Below are 24,506 nucleotides of genomic sequence, written 5' to 3'. Positions count from 1 at the left end.
TTATGGGTTATAAATACTTGGGCTGTCAAGTTTGGTGGGGTGGCTACTAGAACTGAAGTGGGTTAAAGTTGTTTGGTCTTCGCAAGGCCTTGGTTTCCTAGTTGTGTTTCTCAAATTTATGATATTATGGTCTCTATTGAAACTACTTGTGTTTCCAAATGAGAAGGAAAATTTTAAACTTCCCTGGTCTTCGCAAGCCATTGACTTCACAAGCAAAACCAGAGTGAATGGTGGAAACTTTAGATATGGTAGTTGCACTGTTTCACTTGCCTTGCCATGGCTGTTGAAACGTTGTCCAAAAGTAACAGGAAATTTCATCCCCATATTCTCATTATAGGATGATAAAACCGTATTTCTTCCTTTTGACACGTTTATATTTAAATTCACATGCTTGACCAGGGAAGTCTAACTTCTTCTTCTTCTTCTTCTGCATGTGAGGTTGGGGTGGTTGGGGCTTATTACTCCGCCTGTCCCATGGAAACAGGGTCCAACTTCCTAGTCAATCTCTCAAGGGCTTTTACTCTGATTTTGTTTGGGCAACAGCAACACTCTCAATCAAAACGCCCCAGTTGATATCTTGGTAATGGGGCATCCCTTTCCCTTTCAGTTGTAAGTAGGCATCAACCAGAATTGGAGATGTCAATATTTTGCTGGTGTGGCAACCGCATTTGGCATCAAACAACTGAAGATGACATTTTTTGGGTTAACAAAAACCTTGTTCTAACTGCTTGTCCTAGTGACTGTTTACCCGTTTGTGGCAGGCTGCCTTGTACTAAATGAGCTTCCATCTCCAACCTTGCTTGCAAATGGTAGATGGGTCTCACCGAAAAACATTCCTGGCTGTTGGGCAGGGAAAAGTGTTGCCTGATGCCCATGCCCCCATATCATTAGTGTCTGACTTCCCACCAATCTTAGAAAATGGAGTGCATGCAGGCAGCAGATAGTAGAGCATTGGCCATTCTAGCTAACAGTTTTCATTTTCCAACACCTACTCAAATTGCTTTCACAGATTTTGTAATTTCAATCATGATATGATAGCATTATACTGGTACCCAAAAACAGAAGAGAATAGGGAGAACAAATTAATTTCAAGAAATTTGTTGTGTTATTGTGTTGCTATTATCCTTGACTTTGGAGAGCGTAAAGAAGGGAAAACAATAAAAATTAAAAAGTCTAATTAGGGTTTTAATTGTCCAAGTTATGTTTGACAATAATTTATGAAGTAAGAAAGAGGTGAATAATTAGGGAAGATGAGATGACATGATTTGTTGGATTGGGACTGGCTTTTCGGTTTCCTGTTCATTAATCATTTTCTTTTGCAGATTTTGGTTTTAAAGTAAAATAAAATTATTTAAAATTGACTTAATATTTTTAAATTTATTTTAATTATTAAAAAAATAAATAAATTTTTTATTTTTTATTATATTTAATATTGATATAGAGAGTAAAAATATCATACCTGACCCATAAGATCTTATGTGTTGAAATATATATGTTTATTAATTATAGCCTCTCTTGTAAGACAAGTTTTTGAGTTGTTCACCTCCATATTAAACTTAATACCAGAATTTACAAAATTCTCAATTATAAAATTACTACACCTAATTTGGCAAGAGATAAGTAAATATTGAATATTCCTTTTAATTAAAAATATCCATGCTAATATATATGTATTTTATTCCTAATACAGATTAAAAGGTAGAATTACTTACAAGTTACACCTACCTAGCCTTCATTTTGGTGTGAAACACACATTCACCCTTTTATTTTACTTTTCTTGACCTTTATCTTAATATTAGTTTCGGCCATAAGCCATGATCCCCAATCCCCATTAATCCCAAACATTTTTCCCTAATAAACCCCGCAAGTATAAGGAGAAAAAAAAAAGAAAAGGAAAATCAAAACAAGCGGTTGCTTAATCCCCATTTTAGAAGCCTCACCCTCTTCCCATGGGTAGGTGCCTGTCTGTCCGTCACGCTCACTCACAGGACCAACAAGAAGAAGCGGCGATTCTTCCCCAACTCTTAGCTTCTCGCTTCGATTTCATCGCCGATCCTTCTCCGTTACCCCTCTGAATTTCCAACTTTACCCCTCACATTTCGAGGAAGTCCGTTCGCTTTTCACTTCTCCTCTCCATCTCTCCCTCCCAATTTCTTTCCCTCGAAACAAACAGATAATACAATATATAGGATATGTTATGCATGTTGATTCGCTCGAGATAAAATTAGATGGGGCACAAAAAAAAGAACGCTGCTCCACGCTCTAAACGACCGTCGTCGCAGCCGCCGCCGGTGGCTGCCACAACGCTGGTGGATGTCATTAACGATTCAGCTGAATCCGAGCTGACAGGGAATAATGCCAAGATCGAGGTTGCGGCTGTGACCGTTGAATCCGACGCTTCGTCTTCCTCGTCCTATGCGGCGGTTAAGATTGAGTGCGAGCGAGCCCTAACGGCGCTCCGACGTGGCAACCACACGAAAGCGCTTCGGTTGATGAAAGAATCGTGTACTCGTCACGAGAACTCGGCTCATGCGGCCTTAATCCACCGCGTTCAGGGCACGGTCTGTGTGAAAGTGGCTTCCATCATCGACGACCCTAACGCCAAACATCGGCATTTGAAAAATGCAATTGACTCGGCAAAAAAAGCCGTGGAATCATCTCCCAACTCGATCGAGTTTTCTCATTTTTATGCTAATTTACTGTATGAAGCGGCCAACGATGGGAAAGAGTACGAAGAAGTGGTTCAAGAATGCGAACGCGCGTTGGCCATTGAGAATCCGGTGGATCCGGCCAAAGAAAGCTTACAAGAAGAGAGTCAACAGAAAATATCAACGGCGGAGGCTAGGATTTTGCACGTGCAAAGTGAGCTTAGGTCGTTAATTCAGAAATCGAATATTGCTTCTATTTCTACGTGGATGAAGAATTTAGGGAATGGAGAAGAGAAGTTTAGGTTGATTCCGATTCGGAGAGTTACTGAGGATCCAATGGAGGTTAGGTTAGTGCACACAAGAAGGCCTAATGAGATTAAGAAAGCTACAAAGACTCCCGAAGAAAGGAGGAAAGAGATTGAGGTTAGAGTTGCTGCTGCCAGGCTGTTGCAGCAGCAGAAATCTGAGGCAGCTTCTTCAGCACTGTTGCAAAGCGAGGGAGAGAGGAATGGACTCGATTTGACATCAGGAAGTGGACAAAGAGGAGGAGTAGAAAGGAGGAGGAAGATTGCTTCTACTGCTGAAAGGAAAGATTGGGTTCGATCCTTTTGGAATTCAATGAGCGTTGATTGGAAGAAAGATTTGCTTAGGATTAGGGTTAGTGATCTCAAGGAGTATTTTGGTTTGTTGAAAGATGGATTGGCGAGTGAGGTTTTATCAGAGGCTTTAGCATTTGCTGAGCTTAATAAGACTTGTAAATTTTGGGTTTGTTGTCGGTGTAGTGAGAAGTTTGCAGATTCAGAGTCTCATATGCAGCATGTTGTTCAGGAACATATGGGTAACCTCATGCCAAAGATGCAGACCGTTTTGCCACAGAGTGTTGACAGTGAGTGGATTGAGATGCTCCTTAACTGTTCTTGGAATCCTTTGGATATTTCTGCTGCTGTTAAAATGATTGGGAATGAGTCTAACTGCCAGGACTCAGAGTTTTCCGAGGATTTCTACTCAGGTAACCATAATGAGGAGTGTGATGATTGCTTCAAAGATGCACGGAGTTCATCTCCTGAGAAGGAACATTTGGGGGATCAATACAATTGTACTAGCGTAGAGGGCAATAATTGTGACAAAGTTTCTAGCATCGAGTGCAAAGAATGTGATGGAAACCAGGGTTCTGTAGCATATACCCATGGGGATAGTTGGCCAACAGTGGATGATGCTGAGCGCACAAAGTTGCTTGAAAGAATTCATGCTACATTTGAACTGCTTATTAGACATAAATACCTTGCTGCAAGCCATCTTAACAAGGTGATACAATTCACAATGGATGAGTTGCAGACTTTGGTTTCTGGATCTCAACTTCTGAATCATGGCATAGATCAAACTCCCATGTGCATCTGTTTTCTGGGAGCTATGCAGCTTGGAAAAATCCTCAAATTCTTGCAGGAGTTATCTCATTCTTGTGGTCTGACTAGATGCTCTGAGAAGACCGCCCCTGTGGATGATGTGAATCGAGCCAGTCAGATTCTTGAGGTTAAAGAGAAGATTGTTCTTAATGGAGATGCTTCGTGTCTCCTCCTGGAAGAACGTTTATTGCCTGATGTGGCAATACAAGATGCTGCTCTTGCAAATGCTAATGGTAGCAATGGATATGGGTTTGTACAGGATGCTGATTCTCTGCTGTCCTGGATCTTTGCAGGCCCCTCAAGTGGGGATCAATTGGCATCATGGATACGCATGAAAGAAGAGAAAACACAGCAAGGATTGGAAATTCTTCAGATGCTGGAGAAGGAGTTTTATCACCTACAGAGTCTCTGTGAGAAAAAATGTGACCATATAAGCTATGAGGAAGCATTGCAGGCTGTGGAGGATCTCTGTCTTGAAGAAGGTAAGAAGAGGGAGACGGCAACTGAATTTGTTCATCGAAGCTATAAATCTGTCCTTAAAAAGCGAAGAGAGGAACTTATTGAGAGTGAGAATGATGTTATGTTCCTCAGCAGTAGATTTGAGTTAGATGCTATATCAAATGTTTTAAACGAAGCAGAAGCACTGAATTTGAATCAATCTGGCTGTGAGGATACTTATGCTGGTGTGACTTCTCAGTTATGTGACTTGGAATCTGGTGAAGAGGATGACTGGAGAACTAAGGATTCTTTGCATCAAGTGGATTCCTGCATAGAGGCTGCCATTCAGAGGCAGAAGGAACAATTATCACTCGAGGTTTGTCTTTTGCTTTAGGTGCAAGTTTCAATATAAAGAATTGATTCTTAACTTTCCGTTCTTAACTTTTTTTTTGTCAAGCAGCTGAGCAAAATTGATGCACGAATTATGCGAAATGTTACTGGGATGCAGCAGTTGGAACTCAAACTTGAGCCTGCGTCTGCACATGATTATCGATTAATACTACTGCCTTTAGCGAAGTCATACTTGAGGGTTTGTATTAAACTAGTTGAACTTTGTGTGATGTTCTTCTAGACCAATGTATATATCTTGATTAATGTTTTTAAATTCAGGCACACTTGGAGGATCTGGCGGAGAAAGATGCCACCAAGAAGTCTGATGCTGCAAGAGAAGCTTTTTTAGCTGAGCTTGCACGTGATTCTAAGAAGGGTAGTCGGGGGGGAAGCGATAATTCGAGACATGCACAGGAGAAAAGCAAGGATAAGAAAAAGAACAAGGAGTTCAGAAAATCCAAGGATTCAAAGGTATGGTTTACTCTTAATTCTTATATTCATCTGGAAGTTATTTAAGGTACATATTCCATGAGGCAGGTCTAATGTTTTCTTAGTGTTTCAGGCTTCTGGTGCAAATGAGCAGCATATGCTTAATGATGAGACTGCTGAGCAAGTGTATGTTTCCTTCTGTTTTGTCTTTGCAGATTCTCATTTATCTATTCTAAAGCATTCTGCTCTTCGCATGAGTGCTAGTACTACTTTTTGTGTAGTCTAATATTAATGTACATTTTCAAGTGTGTTTTCTTGCAGTTCTTCTGCAGTTGCTTCTGATGGTGACCATCTGGATTCTGAAGTTGTTTCTGTGAATAGTGATGACTTAAAACAACAAGAAGAGGAATTTAGACGAAAAATCGAGCTTGAAGCAGAGGAAAGAAAGCTTGAAGAGACTTTGGAGTATCAAAGACGGATTGAGAATGAGGCTAAGCAGAAGCACCTTGCCGAGCAACATAAAAAAACTAATGAAGCATTTGCAGAGAAAGCAGCAAATGGATTGCGTGATGCTGACTTGGAAGCCGGTGATCTAGACATTCAGGTAAGCATTCCATTGTTGACTATTTCGTTTTATACATGATGAGATGGTTGGTCGAAGCTATTGTGCTGAGATGTGCTTATGCTGTTACTTTTAGAGGAAGCATAATGAGATAATCCGAAAACTATACAAACTCTCTTTTCAGGAACATTTGGCAATAAGTAACAGGGTCATGAACAATTTGGATAGCATACCACTTAGCACTGCAAATGGTTCAGCTGTGGCAGTGACTGCTGATACTTCCGGCACTTATGCAAAATTTAAACAAGGTTAGCAATATAGCAAGGTTTGTGAAATAGGCTAGTGTGTGCCGTAGTGCTTGGTAGATCTCATAATCCTTTTATATTATGTAGGACTATCTAAGGGTGCAGTCCCAGATGATGCTCTTTTTCCTAGTGATCGACGGGCAGGAAGAAGAGGTAGACGACAAAAGAGTTCCAACAAATTTCTTGATGGAAAGTATCAAGTCGTGCCATCTGAAAAGGAAAGCATTCGAGTTGGAAGCTCTCATGGTAATGTGGAAGAGCAAGTTAGATATGTTGATGGTTTCCCCATGGACAGTGGTAAGTTTCGCATACATTTTGTACATTTTATATTCTAGAATGTTATATTTTGCGTTGCTTAACTCTGTGCAAATGTTTACAAACCAAGAGGTCTGTATGAATGGACAAATGGTTCTACGGTGATTGAAAGAGGGTTCAGATATAAACTGTGGAAGCAGTCAATTATACTTTTTTTTTTCCTCAATTTGTGGGGACAGAAGACAAAAAAGGAGAGATTTAATTTACTTTCTTCTCTATGAATTTTGCATGGATGTCTTCAAACTAGAAACAAATTGCTGGATTTTCTTGATAATGTCTTGACATTGAACTGTTCACATTATTGGATGTGTTTGTGCTACCACGGGAATTATATCTTTCTGTAACATACCACTTGGTTCTTGTTTCATTGAATGCTTACTTGACTTTGGCATCTGAGAAATTGCCCTGGCATATAATATTCCCTTGTTTATGTAAAATTAACATTCGAAAAGTAATTTAGACATCTTCTAAGTGCCTTCTTTGTTTCTGCATGTACTCTTGTGTCACGTGTCTCGTGATGTCGTATTGAAGCAAGTGATATTTTGATATCTCATTAGATCTTAGCTTTGACCAATAGGTGCTTGAGCTGGAGTTTTTAAATTTACTGCATATCCTGTCTACACATGTCCTCATGACTATGGACATATTTTCTGTGAAGTTTCTTTTCTGATGTTGCCTGTGTGTATTATGTCATTGTTCAATCACCTATCAGTGTTCCGCTTATTCAAAATGTTGTTCTGGCTACTATGTCATAGTATTTGGTAAATCTAGAAAGTTCAACATGAGGTTGTTCTGAAATTACACTTACCACTTTTTATTTTGGAAAATTAAGAATTCCTGCTTAATTTTTTAAAGTGCAGCAGTTATATCATGTTAACCCATTCCACGCATATTTTCTTATTATCTATAATATATAAGGGGGAAAAGCATATGCAAGCTTTAGAATTCAAGAAATAAAGTGTATTGTTAGTGTCATTTTTTGCAGTTTGCCCTTAAGATATGTGTCTGATTCCTCCATTGACCATGCTCTCTTTATCTCCATGCCATAATGGGTACAGACCATCTGTCAGTGTAAATTTATATTACTATTATTACTGTCTTTAGTTTTATTGTGTCAGTTGCTTTACAGATTTTTGTCCATGTTTTGGGAACTAAGTTGATATGGGTACTTCTGTGGAATTAGTTGCTCCTATCACTGGAGAAGGTGGTACAAAGACTTTAAGACAACTGCAAGCTGAGGAAGATGATGAAGAAAGGTTCCAAGCTGACCTTAAGCAGGCTGTTCGCCAAAGCCTTGGTAATGTTCTGACTGCATTTATTTATGCATGCTTCTTATCTTTATGCTACTCTTACAAGTGTTGTGCTTGGGATTGGTGTCTTGAAACAAGTCACTAGTTGTACTTGGTGAACCTGAAAGAACTATTTTAGTGTATGATTGGTGATTTGTCTTGGGCACTCATTTTCTCCATAATATCTTATGAACAAACTGTAAAATGATTTCACCTATAGACTTTTGAGTGGCAAAAAAAATTTTGGTTTCATCTATATAAGGAACATTTTGCATTCATTATAAGCTGCTATTATAAGGTTTATGGGGAGACAAACTTGGACAGAAGTTCTTTTGCTGGGTATTTGTTACAAGGGTTAAATATCGGAGTCCTCAATCTGATTGGCTAATGCTTGAAATTTTTTGGATGAGAACTGCCATGTTGTGCGTCAGGATTTAACTTGGTAGTTTTGGCTCGATCCTAGCAAGTGTTTATCAGTGTATTTGGTAGTCTATTGCATAGTTGCTTGTAAATGTTAACATGAATGCTTCAGTATGTGCTGAATGAAGGTTTACTTGTATGAATTGGATTCCATATGGTTTAAGCCTAAATATTGCAATTTTGTTCATATAAATATCCACTACTGTAGTTCTATGTTCAGTTGTATACCATTCTTCTATAGGACTGATTGCAGCTTGGTCAGGAAATTAGGCAAATTGTTTAAGCATGGACTTGGTGTTAATTTCTAGTTATCACTTGCCTTGAGTAGCTTGGCTACTTCAGCACATTTGTAACCTGGTGTTATGTCATCTTTCAGACACATACCAAGCACAACAAAAAATGCCTTTGCCTTCAAGTTTGAGAACAGCACCAAGGGTACCTTTGCAAGTAAATAACCACGGTGTCTCACCAAATGAGGTCTCGAGTGAAAATTTGAATGAAACTGATGTGTTTGGTACAGGCCTGCAGAATGAAGTTGGTGAATACAATTGCTTTCTGAATGTTATAATACAGGTTGGTTTTTCTTTGTATGAGTGATTTATGGTCTCTTTCAGCCCACCATTTTTGAACTGGCTTTATATGAAATCTTCTCTTGCTAAATTGTTTGTTGCCTTCGGTATAAGCTCAGTCCTTGTGGCATTTGAGACGGTTTCGTGATGAAGTCTTGCGGAGATCAACATCAGGTCATGTTCATGTGGGAGATCCATGTGTTGTCTGTGCACTATATGAAATATTCTCTGCACTGAACATTTCATCTACTGATGCACGGAGAGAACCAGTTGCCCCTACATCACTTAGAGTAGCTCTTAGCAACTTGTATCCAGATAGTAGCTTTTTCCAAGAGGTAAATTCAGTTTTTATTTTACAGCTTGGCTTTCCTAACTAGTAGATTTCTCATCACTAGCCATAAATTAGGATTTTAGATGGATGTCTGTGTTGGAAAGTTCTTACAAAATTGTAGCAATTTACAGGCTCAGATGAACGATGCTTCTGAAGTATTGGCTGTAATATTTGATTGCCTTCATCGATCTTTTACTTCTGGTTCGAGTGTTTCTGATGCTGATTCTGCGGACAGCAACTGCACAGGCTCTTGGGATTGTGCAAACAGTGCTTGTATAGTGCATTCCCTTTTTGGAATGGATATCTTTGAACGAATGAATTGCTACAGTTGTGGTCTGGAGTCCAGACATTTGAAGTACACTTCTTTCTTTCATAATATAAATGCCAGTGCGCTGCGAACTATGAAGGTATCATCATCTACAAAAAAGTTTGTGCCAGAATTCCTGTTAAATTCTTTTCTTGGTTCTTCCTACCAAATTTGTTTGCCATTCAGGTTATGTGTGCAGAGAGCTCTTTTGATGAGCTTTTAAATCTTGTTGAGATGAACCATCAGTTAGCTTGTGATCCAGAGGCTGGTGGCTGTGGGAGGCTCAACTATATCCATCACATTCTCTCAAATCCACCGCATGTTTTCACAACAGGTTGTCCTTGAAGTTGTTAAATGAATTTATACTTAGCTAATCAGTAGTTTATACTTTTAAAATCATTATCATTTTTGGTCTTGCAGTTCTTGGTTGGCAGAATACATGTGAAAGTGCTGATGACATAGCAGCAACACTGGCTGCCTTAAATACTGAAATAGATATCAGTGTCCTTTATCGTGGTCTTGATCCAAAAAATAAGCATAACTTAGTCTCGGTGGTATGTATATGTATTCTCTCTCTCTCTCTCTCTCTCTCTCTCTATGTGTGTGTGTGTGTGTGTGTCTTGTGTATGTGTGTTTGAATTTTATTTGTGAACGCAAAATTTAAAATGAAGAAAGAAGTAATTATTGCACATTGGTTGTAAGGTTTGATTTTATTGTGTTTTTCATATTTCTTCTGAAACTCTTAGGTTTGCTATTATGGGCAACATTATCATTGTTTTGCCTATAGTCATGATCATGAGAGATGGATAATGTATGATGACAAAACTGTAAAGGTCAGTTTGTGTTCTATTGTCAAGTATGTTATCCAATTTATTCCCTTATTTCTGGTATCACAATCTGATTTTTGATGTCCAGGTAATTGGTGGCTGGGCTGATGTTGTTAAAATGTGTGAACGAGGGCACTTGCAACCACAGGTTCTTTTCTTTGAAGCTGTAAATTAACCAGTTTTGGTGGAATCTTGTCACATTATTTATACACCGGATAGCATTGAGCTTAAAAAGGGTTTGGCATCTGATAGCTGTTGGTGGTAAGGTGTTGTTCATAGTCACATTGCAGCTTACACCCATGCAGTTCATACAGTAAAAGCATGCAAAATTGGTTCAACAGGAAGTTTGAGAAGTTTTGTTACAAAAAAAGAGTTGTGATATAAAAATGAAGAGTTTTGAAATTCAACGAGTTTTTGGTAGGAGAAAGTGGTCTTTTAAGGGAAGAAATGATGTAAGGAAAGAGATTTTGTTTTAAATTATGAGGAAATCAGATAATGGAAGAGCATGAAGTTGGTTTATTGGAACTCCTGCCTCAAAATACTTCCTAATTAATAAGGTGGATTTGGTTGAGAAAAATTGTGTGTTTGGCAGACCCATGAATGCATTCAAGATCATTGCCAGGAGGATATAGCAATTGTAAGTGGGGGAAGTTAGTAGATTCAGAAACTGTGCTAGATTGTCTTTCTTTCCAAAATTATGTCCCCCAATATTTGAAAGAGGTTCTGTATAGATCAACATCAGGGCCCCTTCCCTAGGGTCTTCTACTCTTCATATTCCAGCTTATGGTAAAGTTTTGTTGTCAACCTGAATCCTGATGCTGATGCTGTTGGGGTTACATACATACACACATACATACATTACATAGTGATTTTTTGTCGGATCTCAAGAAAAATTCTAGTTACTTGCAAGTCCTCTCTCCCAAATCCCAATTTCCCTCCTTCAGCTTTGATATTGATGCTGAATTTCAGTCTTGCATATTATTATTTGATATTATAATAGTATCTGCAGTGCTGTCTGAGCATGTCATGCCATGTGACGCAAAGTCTTTCATCTTTGTAATCTGTATTCCATTATCCATTAGGAAGGTATACAAAGAAAAGAAAAACATGCACTGCCTCACTTCCACCCCTTGATAGTCCATGTTTGATCACTACCATTATCTGTTTACATGTTTAATTATTACTGTTGTACTTGGGGGAGAGAGAAGATAAACTAGGGGTTTTTTTTTTTTTTTAATTCAAATTGCTGGGTCGATGTAATGCTTCACTTGTTGTATCGTTTTGTGTTTCTAGGATAGGTATAGAGAAAGGCATAGTCATAGCAGTCTCCTCTCTTCCTACCCTTTCATTCACATTTCCCTTTTTTTTCACCACAGTGCTTCTCTCATCTGAGTTTGGCCATTGTTTCCTCTTTACTTGTATATATGTGTATGTATATACACAAACACACTCTAGTCGTATTTCCTTTTATGTATACTGTTAATGTATAATTTGGGTGGTGGGTGGCACCGCCCGTGCCTACGCTGCATGCAAGTACCAGAAGCGATCTTGCACCATGTTTCCCAGCCACGATCGCATTCTTGAGATATTAAAGAATTTGGATCCTGCCCGGCCATTGGTTCCATCAAGTAGCAAGCCAATGCTCAGAGACATGTGGATGCTCGAGGGTCATCTTTTTCATGCAGTGCATGCACTGCTTGAGATGTACAGGCAACAGCATCAGATTTCTTCCATGCCTGACGATCTGCATGGCCCCGCCTAGTACTAGTAATGCTCTCCCTCTCCTCAATCGAGTTCCAGCCTTACACCACAGTAGTGTCTGCTTTGCACTCTTATGAGGATAGCAACAATAATGTTGGTTATAGCTCTTCTTACATGGACTCTTAAGGAGAAAATTTTGGGAAACTCTGTGGCTACAACATCCTTTAGCCATATAATAACACCAATAATGGCGGCCCAATGGCAACTCAACAGTTTCTGGGTTCCTCTAGCTGTTAATCAACTTGTTTTCAACTCTAATATAGTGCTATACGGTTGCCAGGTCATAGCACAAGAAATGGATCATTTTCTTAACCATCAAACCAAACAAATACTGCCATGAATCATACAACAGATAACAGCCTTTCCCACCAGGAAAGTCTGGGCATTCTTTTTGGAGAAGAATCTGGAAATACAGTTGATTAAGCACAGATCGATAGCAAGAATGGTTTTATTCAGAATGTAAGGTAGAAATCTCAAATGGATATACAACAAGAAGAGATATTAAGATCTTGAATATTCTGACTGATTTCGAAACTCATATGTCAGTAACCGTGTCCATTTTATCAAGCTCACCTTCTTCTATCTCCAGAAGCAATCATCTGGTGGAACAGAGTCAGAGAACCCTGGTGTTATATGAGCCACAGTATGAGCATTTGTGATATAGCCAATGGAAGGGAGCAGTTCCTTTTTTTTCACAGTCATTGCATAGTATGACCTGGAATAATTTGCGTTGTATTTAGTCAAAATATATATTCCATACCACTAGAAGAAGAGTAAGTATGATAGATCGGGACAAAAAGCAATGACCAACCTGAGTTCGGCCATTATATTCATCTGGGATTTTCTCTTCAGCCAACAATGCATCCAACATCCTAAAATAGACCTGCAAAACATCCTTAAGGTTTAAGGATCATTGAGCCACCCAAAGCATCAAGTCATCAACTAGAGACAGTTCCAATGCACTTGATATAATCAAATCAAACAAGCAGCTAAACTGAATCTCCAATTTCATTGTTGTTATCATTAAAGTAAGGACCAGCAAATAAAAGAAAATAAGGAGCAGATAAAAGTTCCAAGTCAAGGGAAATCCAAGGTGACGAAATCAAATAACTTCAATCATCTTAGCAGCTAGCGTGTTGTTCATCTCTATCAATAGTACTAACATAATCCCAGTGCCAAGGGAAGACTAATTGAAATTGAAACTTGAGATGAATCTGTTATGTATGAGAGGAGAGGCATTTTTGCATCTGTAGTTTTCTTTATTCATCGATTTATCAAGGGCCTGATTGCTGATTCTTGAAGTCCGCCATCATAGTGTGAAAAGTTTGGCTACTTGGATATCTTGAAGCAGTAATCAAAAAAATTCTTTTAGATAATCTTTCATGTTGCCAAGCATCCAAAGAAATTATGACCAGCGCGGAGGTAGTAACTACAGGATAAATAATTTGTAATTACAGAAATGTTTTAACTCTAGACAATCTGTTTTAAGCATGAAGCAGATCATTTTGATTCCAAACAGGTTCACTTTAGGGAAGAATTACCATAGCTAAACCTACCTTCATCAATGAAGCACAAATATGAGAAACCATAAGAATTCGTTTCCAAAAGTTGTATCAAATGTGAAGGTAATTTCAGAAAGAAGAATAGATTTTTGCTGACATGATTAGTGTGATATAGTCAGCTCAGCGCTATTACAATAACATTCATTGAGATAAGAGATAAGGAGAAGCAATTTAGTAACTGACCTGCATGTCCCCAAGTGACTTGCTACAGATTGGGCAGGTGTAGTGTGTACAAGTATAGCCCTAGCAACAGCATGAGAAGCAAACAATATTTGGCTGAATATGGGTGAGAGTTATAAGGGAAAAAGCGAAGGCTTCAGAAGTACCTGAAAACAAAATGAATGCATTAAATGCCCACATGGAAGTGCCTTTACTGGAGCCCTGGAGGTGAAGATGTCTTCATGGCAAATAGGACAATTGTCCTCAAAACTCTTTTCTCTGCATATGTGCACTGATAGAGATCGTGACATGCAGGCATTGCAATTCATGCAATGAAAGTAGTCAATACCCAGTCCCTTCCCCACTCGACAAAGATTACAGTAAGGGCAGTGATAAATTTGCCTGTTAAAATATTTCCATGTTAAACACTTCATAAATGTAGAATCAAGAAGTTAACCCTCCACTTCTACATTGATAGGTACTGCACAGTAGCTTTGAAGTTCCCTAGATAAAGATTCATCAGGGAAATTGAGGGAAGAATAATTGAAATAGTAACACAATTTGGAATTCAGAATGACCATAATACTTTAGTGTTTATATCTTCTACTTTTTGATTATTTAAAATATTCATTTCTGAATTACTATTCTCCTTTTTCATTCACGTAAGTAGGAGGCTAAGTCATTTGGATTTTGAAGTGGATAATGCTCGATTCCTTTTACATCTGCTCCAAGAAATTGTTCTAAGATCCCTTGGTAAAACTTAATGAGGTCCCTGATGAACAACGACTTTTACACGGCTATAAATAAAACAGTAAATCATTGAGGATGTTTATAAAATCAACTTGCCCAAAACCACTTCTCTGCCAGTGGGATGTGTATAACATAGTCATCCTTAAAATGTTATAATCTCAAACATTTGGAATTAATTCACTTTTGTTCATTCATTTATGTAAAGAGAGAATGTTCAGTAACTGCAAATGTAATCAACAACCCACCAATGACTGCATGTCAAAAACAAGCATTTAAAATTGTAAAGTAAACTAGAGAAAAAGCATATCAAAGTACATCAAAAGGAAATTCTAATTGTGCATTGGGATTACCTTTGCATAGTAGTTTCATGTAGGGCATATTCTAGCATATAAACAGTGAAAGACCACGTTATATGTTTCAAATGCCAGTTTGGTCATATGGAACAATACTCTTAGAGTTCTGTTGCATCATATTTAGGTGTCCAGTAATGATTTTAAAATTTACCTTCAACAAAGTGAAAACATTATATGAGAACCATTGCAAAGTACATCACCTTTCATCATCAAATAACTTGCATATCCTGCAATAATATTTTCCCATGGATATATCATTGCAGGAAGCGGTTGAGCACATGGATCCAATCGGCTGAATTATCAAGCATTTCATGCACATCATTTTTGTGACAGATTTTCTGCATATATTTTGGAAACAGCAGCAAAAATGTGATGGCGGGAAAGAAAACCAAGAAATTTTAAAGTATAACAGCAAGTATTTGAGGTAATGTGTGGATACCTATCCAATGAATGATCAGCCACCTCATCATGGCAGCGAATGCATGTATAGAGCTGGTTGCAACATGCAGCCAAAAGCTTACAGTTCCGCTTGTAGTGTTTGCAACCCAAAGCTAGTTTTTGTGGGTCCCGATAAGATGGATGTTTACCTTGAATTTCTTCTCCATTATTTGATTTGTTTACTTCTAAATTATATATCTGTTGCTTAAGAATCCAACGGCTGAACCAGTGTAAACTAACGTCAAATTCTATGAACATATAGAAAATATATAAGCACCGCAAAAATGAAAAAATAGATAAAAAAAAATAAAATGTCTGGTGTTAGTTATATGTTCTAGCAGCATATTGTCTCATTTAAGCAAGAATCCTTACTACCAGGCCATGGTTTCAAAACACCTAGTCCCAAGGAATCAGAGTCTTTTTTTTTCTGAAAGTTAGGAATCAGAGTCATTTCAGTCAATTCCTTTGTCCATCTCCCTAATACTTGCAGTAATATTTCCAAAGCACATCCATGTAACTTGTTCATGTCATTGGCTTCTTGATGTCTAGAATTACCAGAATTTGTTCACAAAACTACCTCTGTGAAAATTAATTTAAAGATTCATCCAATTGGACGTGAGCAAAGTTGTGAACAAGAATTAATTGGTTTGACATGGAGACTAATGTATAAGATGATAGGCTTTTGCAGATAGGATTTTCTGTCTACCAAGCCAATTATATGTTCTAGCAGCATTTGTCTCATTTAAGCAAGAATCCTTACTACCAGGCCATGGTTTCAAAAACACCTAGTCCCAAGGAATCAGAGTCTTTTTTTTTCTGAAAGTTAGGAATCAGAGTCATTTCAGTCAATTCCTTTGTCCATCTCCCTAATACTTGCAGTAATATTTCCAAAGCACATCCTAGTAACTTGTTCATGTCATTGGCTTCTTGATGTCTAGAATTACACAGAATTTGTTCACAAAACTACCTCTGTGAAAATTATTTTAAAGATTCATCCAATTGGACGTGAGCAAAGTTGTGAACAAGAATTAATTGGTTTGACATGGAGACTAATGTATAAGATGATAGGCTTTTGCAGATAGGATTTTCTGTCTACCAAGCCAATTATATGTTCTAGCAGCATATGTCTCATTTAAGCAAGAATCCTTACTACCAGGCCATGGTTTCAAAAACACCTAGTCCCAAGGAATCAGAGTCTTTTTTTTTTCTGAAAGTTAGGAATCAGAGTCATTTCAGTCAATTCCTTTGTCCATCTCCCTAATACTTGCAGTAATATTTCCAAAGCACACCTAGTAACTTGTTCATGTCATTGGCTTCTTGATGTCTAGAATTACCAGAATTTGTTCACAAAACTACCTCTGTGAAAATTAATTTAAAGATTCATCCAATTGGACGTGAGCAAAGTTGTGAACAAGAATTAATTGGTTTGACATGGAGACTAATGTATAAGATGATAGGCTTTTGCAGATAGGATTTTCTGTCTACCAAGCCAATTATATATAGGTGAAAGAAGTGCCTGTACCTTTAGATAATTCTGAAAGTAGCCTACAAGGACCACAAATCTGATACTAAAAATTTAAACGATAAGATACCATTTAATGAATAAGGAATGCTTACTACCAACCTCATTAGCAAGTTCTGCATCACATGTGATTTCCTTTCAGGATCTAAGGATGTGTCAGAGAACACTTTTCTTATGGCAGCCTCTAGATCTTCTTGACTCATTGTCAGGACATGCTTGCATTGCCCAGAGTTCTCAGTCACTTGAAAATTTTGATCTGGTTCATTGGTCCTGTCCTTCAAATCAGCTACTTCATTGCTTTTCTTGTCATTGCTCCTACTAAACAGTCCTGAACATTCAGAAAACTTTTCATCTCCTTTAAAAGCCTTTGCTTTATGATCTAAATTGGACATTCCTAACAGCTCAATATCAGCACCAATGGAATTAGCACTTAAAAAATTGTCACAAATGGCTTCTTGTTCATCAAGGATTTTAGGCAAATATGTCGAGATAATCTCCAATGGATCTGTTGTCCAAGAAGGAGTAGTTGATTCCTCTGCTGCCTTGGCTATTTTATGTCCTTCCCACCATTCTTCTAACCATTCATCAAACATTGTATTTCTCGTAGCTTTGTGCCATAAGGACATAACAGATTGCTGTTCATCAGAAGTCAAAGATGCCATAAGCCAGGGTATCATACCTTGCAATATTTCTGCTCCTGTTCTTCCAAGCATGCTTCTTATGATCTTTTCTTGCTCCTCAAGGGAGAAACACTCTCTAAATAAGGGCCAAAGTTCAACTTCTTCGCGATGCACATGATCAGATAGTAACTTATGCATTGATTTGCATGCATCATGGAGATTAACACAGAGCTGCTGGTGCTTCACCACCCTGTCCAGTGTCTTTGATTCACCATTAGAAGGTGTAATGTGCAATTCGTACATCTCATCTAAAATGAGGGATATTTTACTGAAGTTTTCAACTTCCAGTTTATGGTCTATGGTGTAGGAGTGGCTGATGTTTTGGAGTTTCCCCTTTGCTTCCAAAGCTGGAAAGGCAATCTCATCTTCTGCATCGCTGTGGATCTGATATAAGAGCTGTATCAAATTGAAGCGTTGGCGGAACTCCATGAGAAACCCAACATTTTCAGCCAGCCGAGCTGAACCAAGGACAAGGTAATCTAAATCTTTCTTTATAGCCCTATGGAAGAAGAAAATTAGATCCATTGGTAATGGTTCAGTAACAGCAGAATCAACACAACTCCTTTCACCAGGAAATTTTGAAAAAGTGTATGATGCCCTTATTGTTTTGGGAAAAAATATATGTAGATTGATTCCACTGCAGTATGATGTATCAAACTGCTTAATGCCATGGAAGTCAGCAGAAGAAAAAGAGAGACCCTTCTTTTCCTTGTTGACAAAAACTGGTTTAACTAGCTCAGATTTAGGTCCTTTACAAAGTAACATATCTGAAAGTAAGCAAGAAGATTCAGCATCTTCCTCAATCGGCTCAGGAAGAAAAGAGCATCTGTTGCTGAACATTTTCTCCAAGTCCCTCCTGAAACTTTCAACTGAGGTTTTTCCTGAATAACCTAAATGGAACCACTCCAATAGGAGCGATGCAAAAGATTTATTGACCAAGGAACTTCCCTGGTTTATATTCCGCAGAATGGACCTAGATTCATCCTCAGATAAATGACCTGCAAACCAGGTAATCACAAGTTTTAACAACCCAAGTGGCAACACATAAAGGCTCATGCACAGAAGCTGCTGCTGCATTTCTTGGCTGCAATTCTTGCTAATGACTGGGAATACCTGACAAAAACTGGAAAAGTGTCAAAGGACAATGAGGCAAACATTTTGTAGTAATTGGTTAATGACAGTCATTCAAATAAAGCTTCAGGAAGCTATTATTGGAAATGTGGTTGCTATCTAATTACCAAGAGATAAAATTATATCATGACTGAAAACCCTAGCTTCAATAGAGCTCATCTTGTCTTACTTCTGCTATATAAGAATGGTGATAAAATAAACAATTTATACCTCCTTTTCTTGTAACCCAAATTGTTTGTCAACATTCATCACAAAGGACTCCAGATTCTGGAACAGCTTCTCCACAAACTCATTTGTTGCCACCCCCTTTTGATCATTATAGTGTAGCAAGTGCTGTAAATGCTCAATATGACACGCAATATAGAGATGTTGGGTGGGTAGAGACAGCTGACTGTTGCAAACATCAACTAGGACGGGGTAAAAGAACTTCTCCAATGCATTGCTGCAAATAAGAAAACAACTCCTGAAAGTTTAGACATGCTGTTAAAACAAAAATATAAGCAGTGATAAATAGAGGAATTCACTGGCAAAGACAGAGATGTTAAAGTAGGCACCTTGGTCAAATAAAGTTTAAATAAAATCAAAATAAAATGTTTCAGGAAATATATTAATTACCTGTAAAAGATTATGATATCTACAAGGAATTTCAGTTGGAGAACAACAAAATCTATATTTTGAAAGCAGCTTGATATTTTTATTTGATGCAGCTCTAGTAGAATTTCTTTCAAATCCTTTTGTATGGCACCATGCCAGAGAAGAAGACCATCAACTGGATTATTTCCAGCACTTGTTTGGAAACAGTACACCTTCTTCCATCCAAGAGGCCTCTTAATGAAATTGAAATTGAATTTGCCTTTGATAGTGGCGGGTCCATCAAGAGGTCGAACTCCTTTTGCAAGCTCAGTGTGAAACCCAAACGTGGTCTGGTGTTTCTTACCAAGCCAGGATACTACCACCTTCAAAAAATGATTTTAATTTTGTTACCATCACAAAGATTAGCCAAATTGTGTTAAGAATTTAACAAGGGATCTACCTCCTGCAATGATTTTTCCTTTGGTACAACTTCTTTTATACAATTTGTAATTTCTTCTTGCTCATCTGGATGAAAAAAAGAGATCATCCATGGTAGAAAATCCTCCAGCAGAATTATAGGGATGCTCCCAATGAATTGCCACACCAGAGAAGCTTGTTCTTGGGAAGAAAACCGCTTTACCAGCAAAGGGAAAACCTGCAAGCAGTGCATAAGATTGTAACATGCTGGTTAGTCAAGTATGTATTGACATGTTTAGCATAAAGAAACAAGCAAATCCAGAATGAATTGTTGTAACTGCTACTAAACTACCCTATACTCTACTTTAAATATTTTGAGAGTATCATCTTTTAAGAGTTTTTAAGTATTGAGCTAAAAGTTGAAAGATAAAGAAACAAAGTAGCGACACAGCAGCATAAAAGGAGAAGGTTGCAATTTCATGTCCTTTATATCCCTCATTATTTCTTTTAATTCTACTCTCCTCCATTTACACATCTGCCAATTGCCTTAAAGACATGCTAACTTAAACAAAAGCCATTTAATAATCAATATTGCCGTGTTTTCCAGGCTAAACATTTGTGATGACATAGAACTTGCTTATTCATAGAATAGTGGTTTCCTTATTTTGCATGCTAGTTTTGGAAAGGACATCTAATTACAAATGTTAAAGGTATTTGAGTAGAAAATGCTGTCATGCAATTCAAAGACCAACAGAACAAGGGAAAACCGCAATTGCCCTCACTTGGTGCAAGTTGTTTTGACTTCCTTATTTATAGTCAGATGGGCATGTGACAAATGTATGAAACAGTTCGTGAAGTTTTTAAACTCTATAAAAATATAGGATAATAATTTCCTTACAATCACCCATGGACACATGGCATGAATTTAAACCTACATATTAAGTTTAAAACCTCCGCCACTGTTTGTAGAATTATCCTCTAAATTATTATATATATGCATTCAATCTTAACCCTCTATCTAAGTATCTGCTCTACGTGTTTTTCCTTTTTTGAGAATTTAAATGTGGTGAGAGTAAAGTTCTCTCATCTAAAGCAGTTCCACAGTATAAGCCTAAAATCAGTAAGAGTAAAAATGTGTAGGTTTAGCATAATAATTATTACCTGTACAAATATCTCAAGAAAATAACCTTTTGTTTCCACTCCCACAAAAAAAAAAAAAAAAAATCCCATCTGTCTCCTTGACTACCACCAAAACTTGAAACTAAAGAGCAACCTATTGAGGGCAAAAAGAAAAAGGAAACAATGCAAAAAGAAAAAGGAAAAGCAAAATAGGATAACCTGCTTTTCTTCTTTCAACATATGCTTGCAAATAGAAGACTGGATGGTGCCAATGCAAAATACGAGTTCTTGCGATGCTTTGGAGGTACTTTTACTTCCATCGAATACATTCAAGCAACAGAAAACAGAATCGAAGAGATCGTCTATACTTTCATGCTCCAGCGAATATGTACAAGCCACATTTTTAACATGTGCATCCAGCGCTAGAAAGACAACCTGCCACCAATTTTTCATTGATACTCTTGGAACTGTAGATGTCTATTAGAATCTCATACATACATGTGTATGCGCACACACATACATACTTACAAATACATAGACACATTCTATGAAGTATATTGCAAAAGAGCAAGTTGTTTGATGAGTATTAAACCAACAAAGTCATTCAATAATAATGGTAAGGTTTCTTAATAAGTTGAAGGATCAATTCTTTATTAGCTACTTATATGAAGCTTTGCTCAATACTCTAGGAAATAGAAATGAAACTGGCCTAATTCAAGTGCATTATCTAGTTGACTATCTGAATTTATTACTTAAAATAATTAGCGGCCATTTTCATATGGATGATACATATGAATTATTAGATGTGAGAAGTCAACTTATGCTGTGGTTACACGAAAAGTCTTTTGTTTATAATTGATAATTGAACAAAAATGAGTGTTTGTTGCATAATCCGCAGTTAAATTCTTGATCATCTTATAATCGTAAAATTTAAAAAGAATCAGTAACAATTATTTAACTAAATTCCAGAGCCTTCTGTTTGGCTTCTGAGAAATGGAGGGAAAAGGAAAATGTCAAAGATTTTATCCAAAGAGGACAGCAGAACGCTGTTTGTTCCTTTTATCTGAAAAGGAGGAGTCCGGTGTTTCTTCTTGTTCTTGGCAAGCATACCAAACAGAATAAAAATGCAAATACCAGAGCTCACCTCATCTTCAGCAGCGCAGTGATACTTACAAACAAGCTTAAGAAACTCGAACCTTCCAGACAGCTCAACCGCAAATTCCCGCGAGTGTGACTCACTCTTCTCATCCGCAGCAGCAGCAACCGCCACGCGCCGTAGCTCAGAAAGCTCAGCGCGTATAGCCTCATGGAAGTAAACCAGGATAAGTATAGGAGCATCGGCGAGCCGTACACCTGCCAACGAAGGAGACAGCCATGGAGAAGACGACGGCGAGGGTCGCTCCTCCTCCTTGTCCGGCGGGTCTTTTGGAGCGAGGCCACCGCCCATGCACTGCTAAACCACGGCCAAAAGAAGGCAACATGAAGAAGAGAGAGGGGGAAGGGTTTTGCATAAGGGAGGGAGTTTGGATTTTAAGCTTGTGGGAGAACTCAAATTTCTGTTATGAATGGAACAATGGGAATTTAATATAATTTCTTGTCAATTAATCAGATTTTATTTTTGTTTATTTGGTGTTTTATAATATGAGATTGCCACGGAGGGATGACGGGGACGTTCTACCGAACAGCGTTTCGGGGCGGACAGAGGGGTCGTTGTTTTCTTGGTGGATGTGAAAACGGGATTTATGCTTGACCTCATACCGTGAAAACGGGCTTCTCATTCTCCAACGATATTGGATTATTCTCACCTTTTTCTCTTCTTTCTTAATTGTTTCATTTGCTGTAAATACAAGAGGCATTTGGTATCTTATCATTGTATCATGGTGTAATGCAATGATATATACGAAAGATTTTTATTAGAATAATGAAAAAAATAATATTACTTTGTCTCGTATGACTATTGTTTATTTTTAAAATTTTTTAAAGTTAACCTTTTTTAAAAAATTGAAATATCATAATACTTAAAAATTAATTTCTGGTAACATACCTTAATTATAATTATAATTATTTTGGCGTCTTTCCGAACAAAAGCCCGGAACGGACTGCCTATAATCTGGTACCCGTTGCTGGAACGGTGCTTCGTACGCGCCAAAGAAGAGAGTGGAGGGCTCTGATTATTTAAATTTCCCGCGTTGTGGACCAGCATTAATGAAGTGATTAATTTAAGCAGAGAAAAGGGTTTAGGTTAATTTTAGGAAATAGGGGCTTAATCCATGCCGTCCGTACCTTGTCATCACGTGAGGTGAGGGGCGAATGGGGGGGCAGGCTGCCTTTGAATTCTCAGCTGCTGAATTAAGCTCTAATGTCTTTACTCGCGCTCGTGTCTAGCTTTTGCCCAGCACGTGCCCTTCCCATGTCTCCACGTTCCATGCCTTTCGCCTTCCTCCAGCCTTTCGGTGAATCGGCTCCGGCTGACGCCTAAAGGGACAGATGGAGGATGGTAGAGTAATTTGATGAGAGGTAACCTCAATGGAAGGAAGGGCACGGGCTTTCTTATTTATTCTTTCTTAACCTTCTTAATTTGAGAACTTGTTCGGTTCGCGAAAAATAAAATGGTAATAGTTGTTATTTTAATATAATATTTTATTTTTTAAAAAAATATTTTAAAATATTTAAATTAATTTTTATTTTTATTATATTTAATTAAATTTTTATATATTTATTTTTATTAAATAAGTTTTTATGATTAACGGTTGATTAATTGTTATTAATTAAAATATTATTTATCATTTTTATATCATATGACGTTGATGTGTCATTAACATAATGGATGAAATATGTCATGTGATTATATCATTATGTCATGTCATCGTCCATTATGACATGTAACATATCATGTCAGTAACATTAGATGAATAAAATTACAAGTGACATTTTAATTAATAATAATTAGTCAACTGTTAATCATAAGTTTATTTGATTTCAAATAAAAATATAAAAATTATTGAACGTAATAAAAAAATAAAAATTTATTTAAATTTTTTAAAATAATTTAAAATTTTTTTTAAGTATCTATGTTTTTTTTTCTTGTTAAAACTATTTTACTTCCAAACCGTCTATAAAAATATAAATGGAGTAAGTTATTCAAGTGCAACTCAAGACATACACAACTACTCAAATTCAATTTGTTCAATATCAATATCAAGTTGAGCTAAATTAACTTGAGTAGCTTAGTAACAGCTAACAAGTAAGAAGGGAGTGTTCTACTTCTAGCTAGCTTAAAGTGTTTTACTCAAATTATTATATTCTACAAAGTACCACTGAAATTAATTAGAATGGTCGAATAAGATATTGCCATATTAATTTCAGTATTTTAATATTCTACTAATTAATGATTTGCAAAACAAACTTTTGGAGAAAAGAATAATTAGATCACTTTCACTTGAATTTTGTGTATGATATTTGATAAAATGTAGTTTTTATTCAATGTAATTAGGTTTTGTAATTCTATATTGGCAATAAATGACAAAAAATATATTTGTACTACCAATTATTTATCAGCTTTGCATCTATTATACTAATTTTATGGTTATTTATTGGTAATTTTGTGACTTGTGATCTTATTTAATCTATATATAGATTTGTTGTGGTGAAAGAGGATGAAGGTTTCGTGTCACTAATATTTCAACTCCATTTCTTTGGTAGGTTAGATGGCGAGGCTACAATTAGATATGAAGTTTGTTTTTCTTTCTTCTATATGATTGATGTTTTATTTATTGGCTTCATTTTTTGTTTATCTTTTCTTGAAATT

At 37.1% G+C, this 24,506-nt stretch overlaps 2 protein-coding genes across 5 annotated transcripts; one reads left to right on the top strand and one right to left on the bottom strand.

The window, feature by feature from the left end:
* Positions 1-1,860: 1,860 nt before the first annotated feature.
* On the top strand, positions 1,861-11,359 carry LOC110418237 (uncharacterized). 2 transcript variants are annotated; one of them, XM_021430904.2, is made up of 15 exons: positions 1,861-4,865; positions 4,950-5,078; positions 5,159-5,350; positions 5,442-5,494; positions 5,615-5,912; positions 6,055-6,178; positions 6,263-6,472; positions 7,674-7,787; positions 8,576-8,772; positions 8,888-9,103; positions 9,231-9,506; positions 9,593-9,740; positions 9,827-9,960; positions 10,153-10,239; positions 10,322-11,359. In XM_021430904.2, the coding sequence occupies exons 1-15, from the start codon at positions 2,229-2,231 to the stop codon at positions 10,406-10,408; spliced, it is 4,902 nt and encodes a 1,633-aa protein (XP_021286579.1). In that variant the 5' UTR covers positions 1,861-2,228; the 3' UTR covers positions 10,409-11,359. The 2 variants fall into 2 exon arrangements, with proteins under 2 accessions (XP_021286579.1, XP_021286580.1); XM_021430905.2 differs by having other exon boundaries at positions 1,862-4,865; positions 5,630-5,912.
* Positions 11,360-12,426: 1,067 nt separating this feature from the next.
* On the bottom strand, positions 12,427-22,278 carry LOC110418238 (zinc finger protein BRUTUS-like At1g74770). 3 transcript variants are annotated; one of them, XM_021430906.2, is made up of 12 exons: positions 21,843-22,278; positions 20,918-21,133; positions 19,623-19,817; positions 19,205-19,545; positions 18,800-19,031; positions 16,881-18,571; positions 15,258-15,476; positions 15,019-15,156; positions 13,883-14,117; positions 13,740-13,799; positions 12,806-12,889; positions 12,427-12,709 (listed from the first exon to the last, which is right to left on the bottom strand). In XM_021430906.2, the coding sequence occupies exons 1-12, from the start codon at positions 22,143-22,145 to the stop codon at positions 12,608-12,610; spliced, it is 3,816 nt and encodes a 1,271-aa protein (XP_021286581.1). In that variant the 5' UTR covers positions 22,146-22,278; the 3' UTR covers positions 12,427-12,607. The 3 variants fall into 3 exon arrangements, with proteins under 3 accessions (XP_021286581.1, XP_021286582.1, XP_021286584.1); XM_021430907.2 differs by having other exon boundaries at positions 12,806-12,877; XM_021430909.2 differs by having other exon boundaries at positions 21,872-22,268.
* Positions 22,279-24,506: the final 2,228 nt, after the last annotated feature.

This window comes from Theobroma umbraticum, unplaced genomic scaffold (genome assembly GCF_002168275.2).
Source record: "Theobroma umbraticum cultivar Fairchild unplaced genomic scaffold, ASM216827v3 scaffold_50.0, whole genome shotgun sequence".
NCBI classification, from domain to species: domain Eukaryota; kingdom Viridiplantae; phylum Streptophyta; class Magnoliopsida; order Malvales; family Malvaceae; genus Theobroma; species Theobroma umbraticum.
This window is presented reverse-complemented; position numbering and strand designations above follow the sequence as displayed.

Excerpts from the sequence above, each read along its gene's own strand:
- LOC110418237 (XM_021430904.2), top strand. The coding sequence starts at position 2,229 with ATGGGGCACAAAAAAAAGAACGCTGCTCCACGCTCTAAACGACCGTCG. Across the intron at positions 6,473-7,673 it reads TGGTTTCCCCATGGACAGTG|TTGCTCCTATCACTGGAGAA; the intron begins GTAAGTTTCGCA and ends CTGTGGAATTAG. Across the intron at positions 10,240-10,321 it reads ATGATGACAAAACTGTAAAG|GTAATTGGTGGCTGGGCTGA; the intron begins GTCAGTTTGTGT and ends TTTGATGTCCAG.
- LOC110418238 (XM_021430906.2), bottom strand. The coding sequence starts at position 22,145 with ATGGGCGGTGGCCTCGCTCCAAAAGACCCGCCGGACAAGGAGGAGGAG. Across the intron at positions 19,546-19,622 it reads AGGAAAAATCATTGCAGGAG|GTGGTAGTATCCTGGCTTGG; the intron begins GTAGATCCCTTG and ends CATTTTTTGAAG. Across the intron at positions 13,800-13,882 it reads TGCATTCATTTTGTTTTCAG|GGCTATACTTGTACACACTA; the intron begins GTACTTCTGAAG and ends TGCTGTTGCTAG.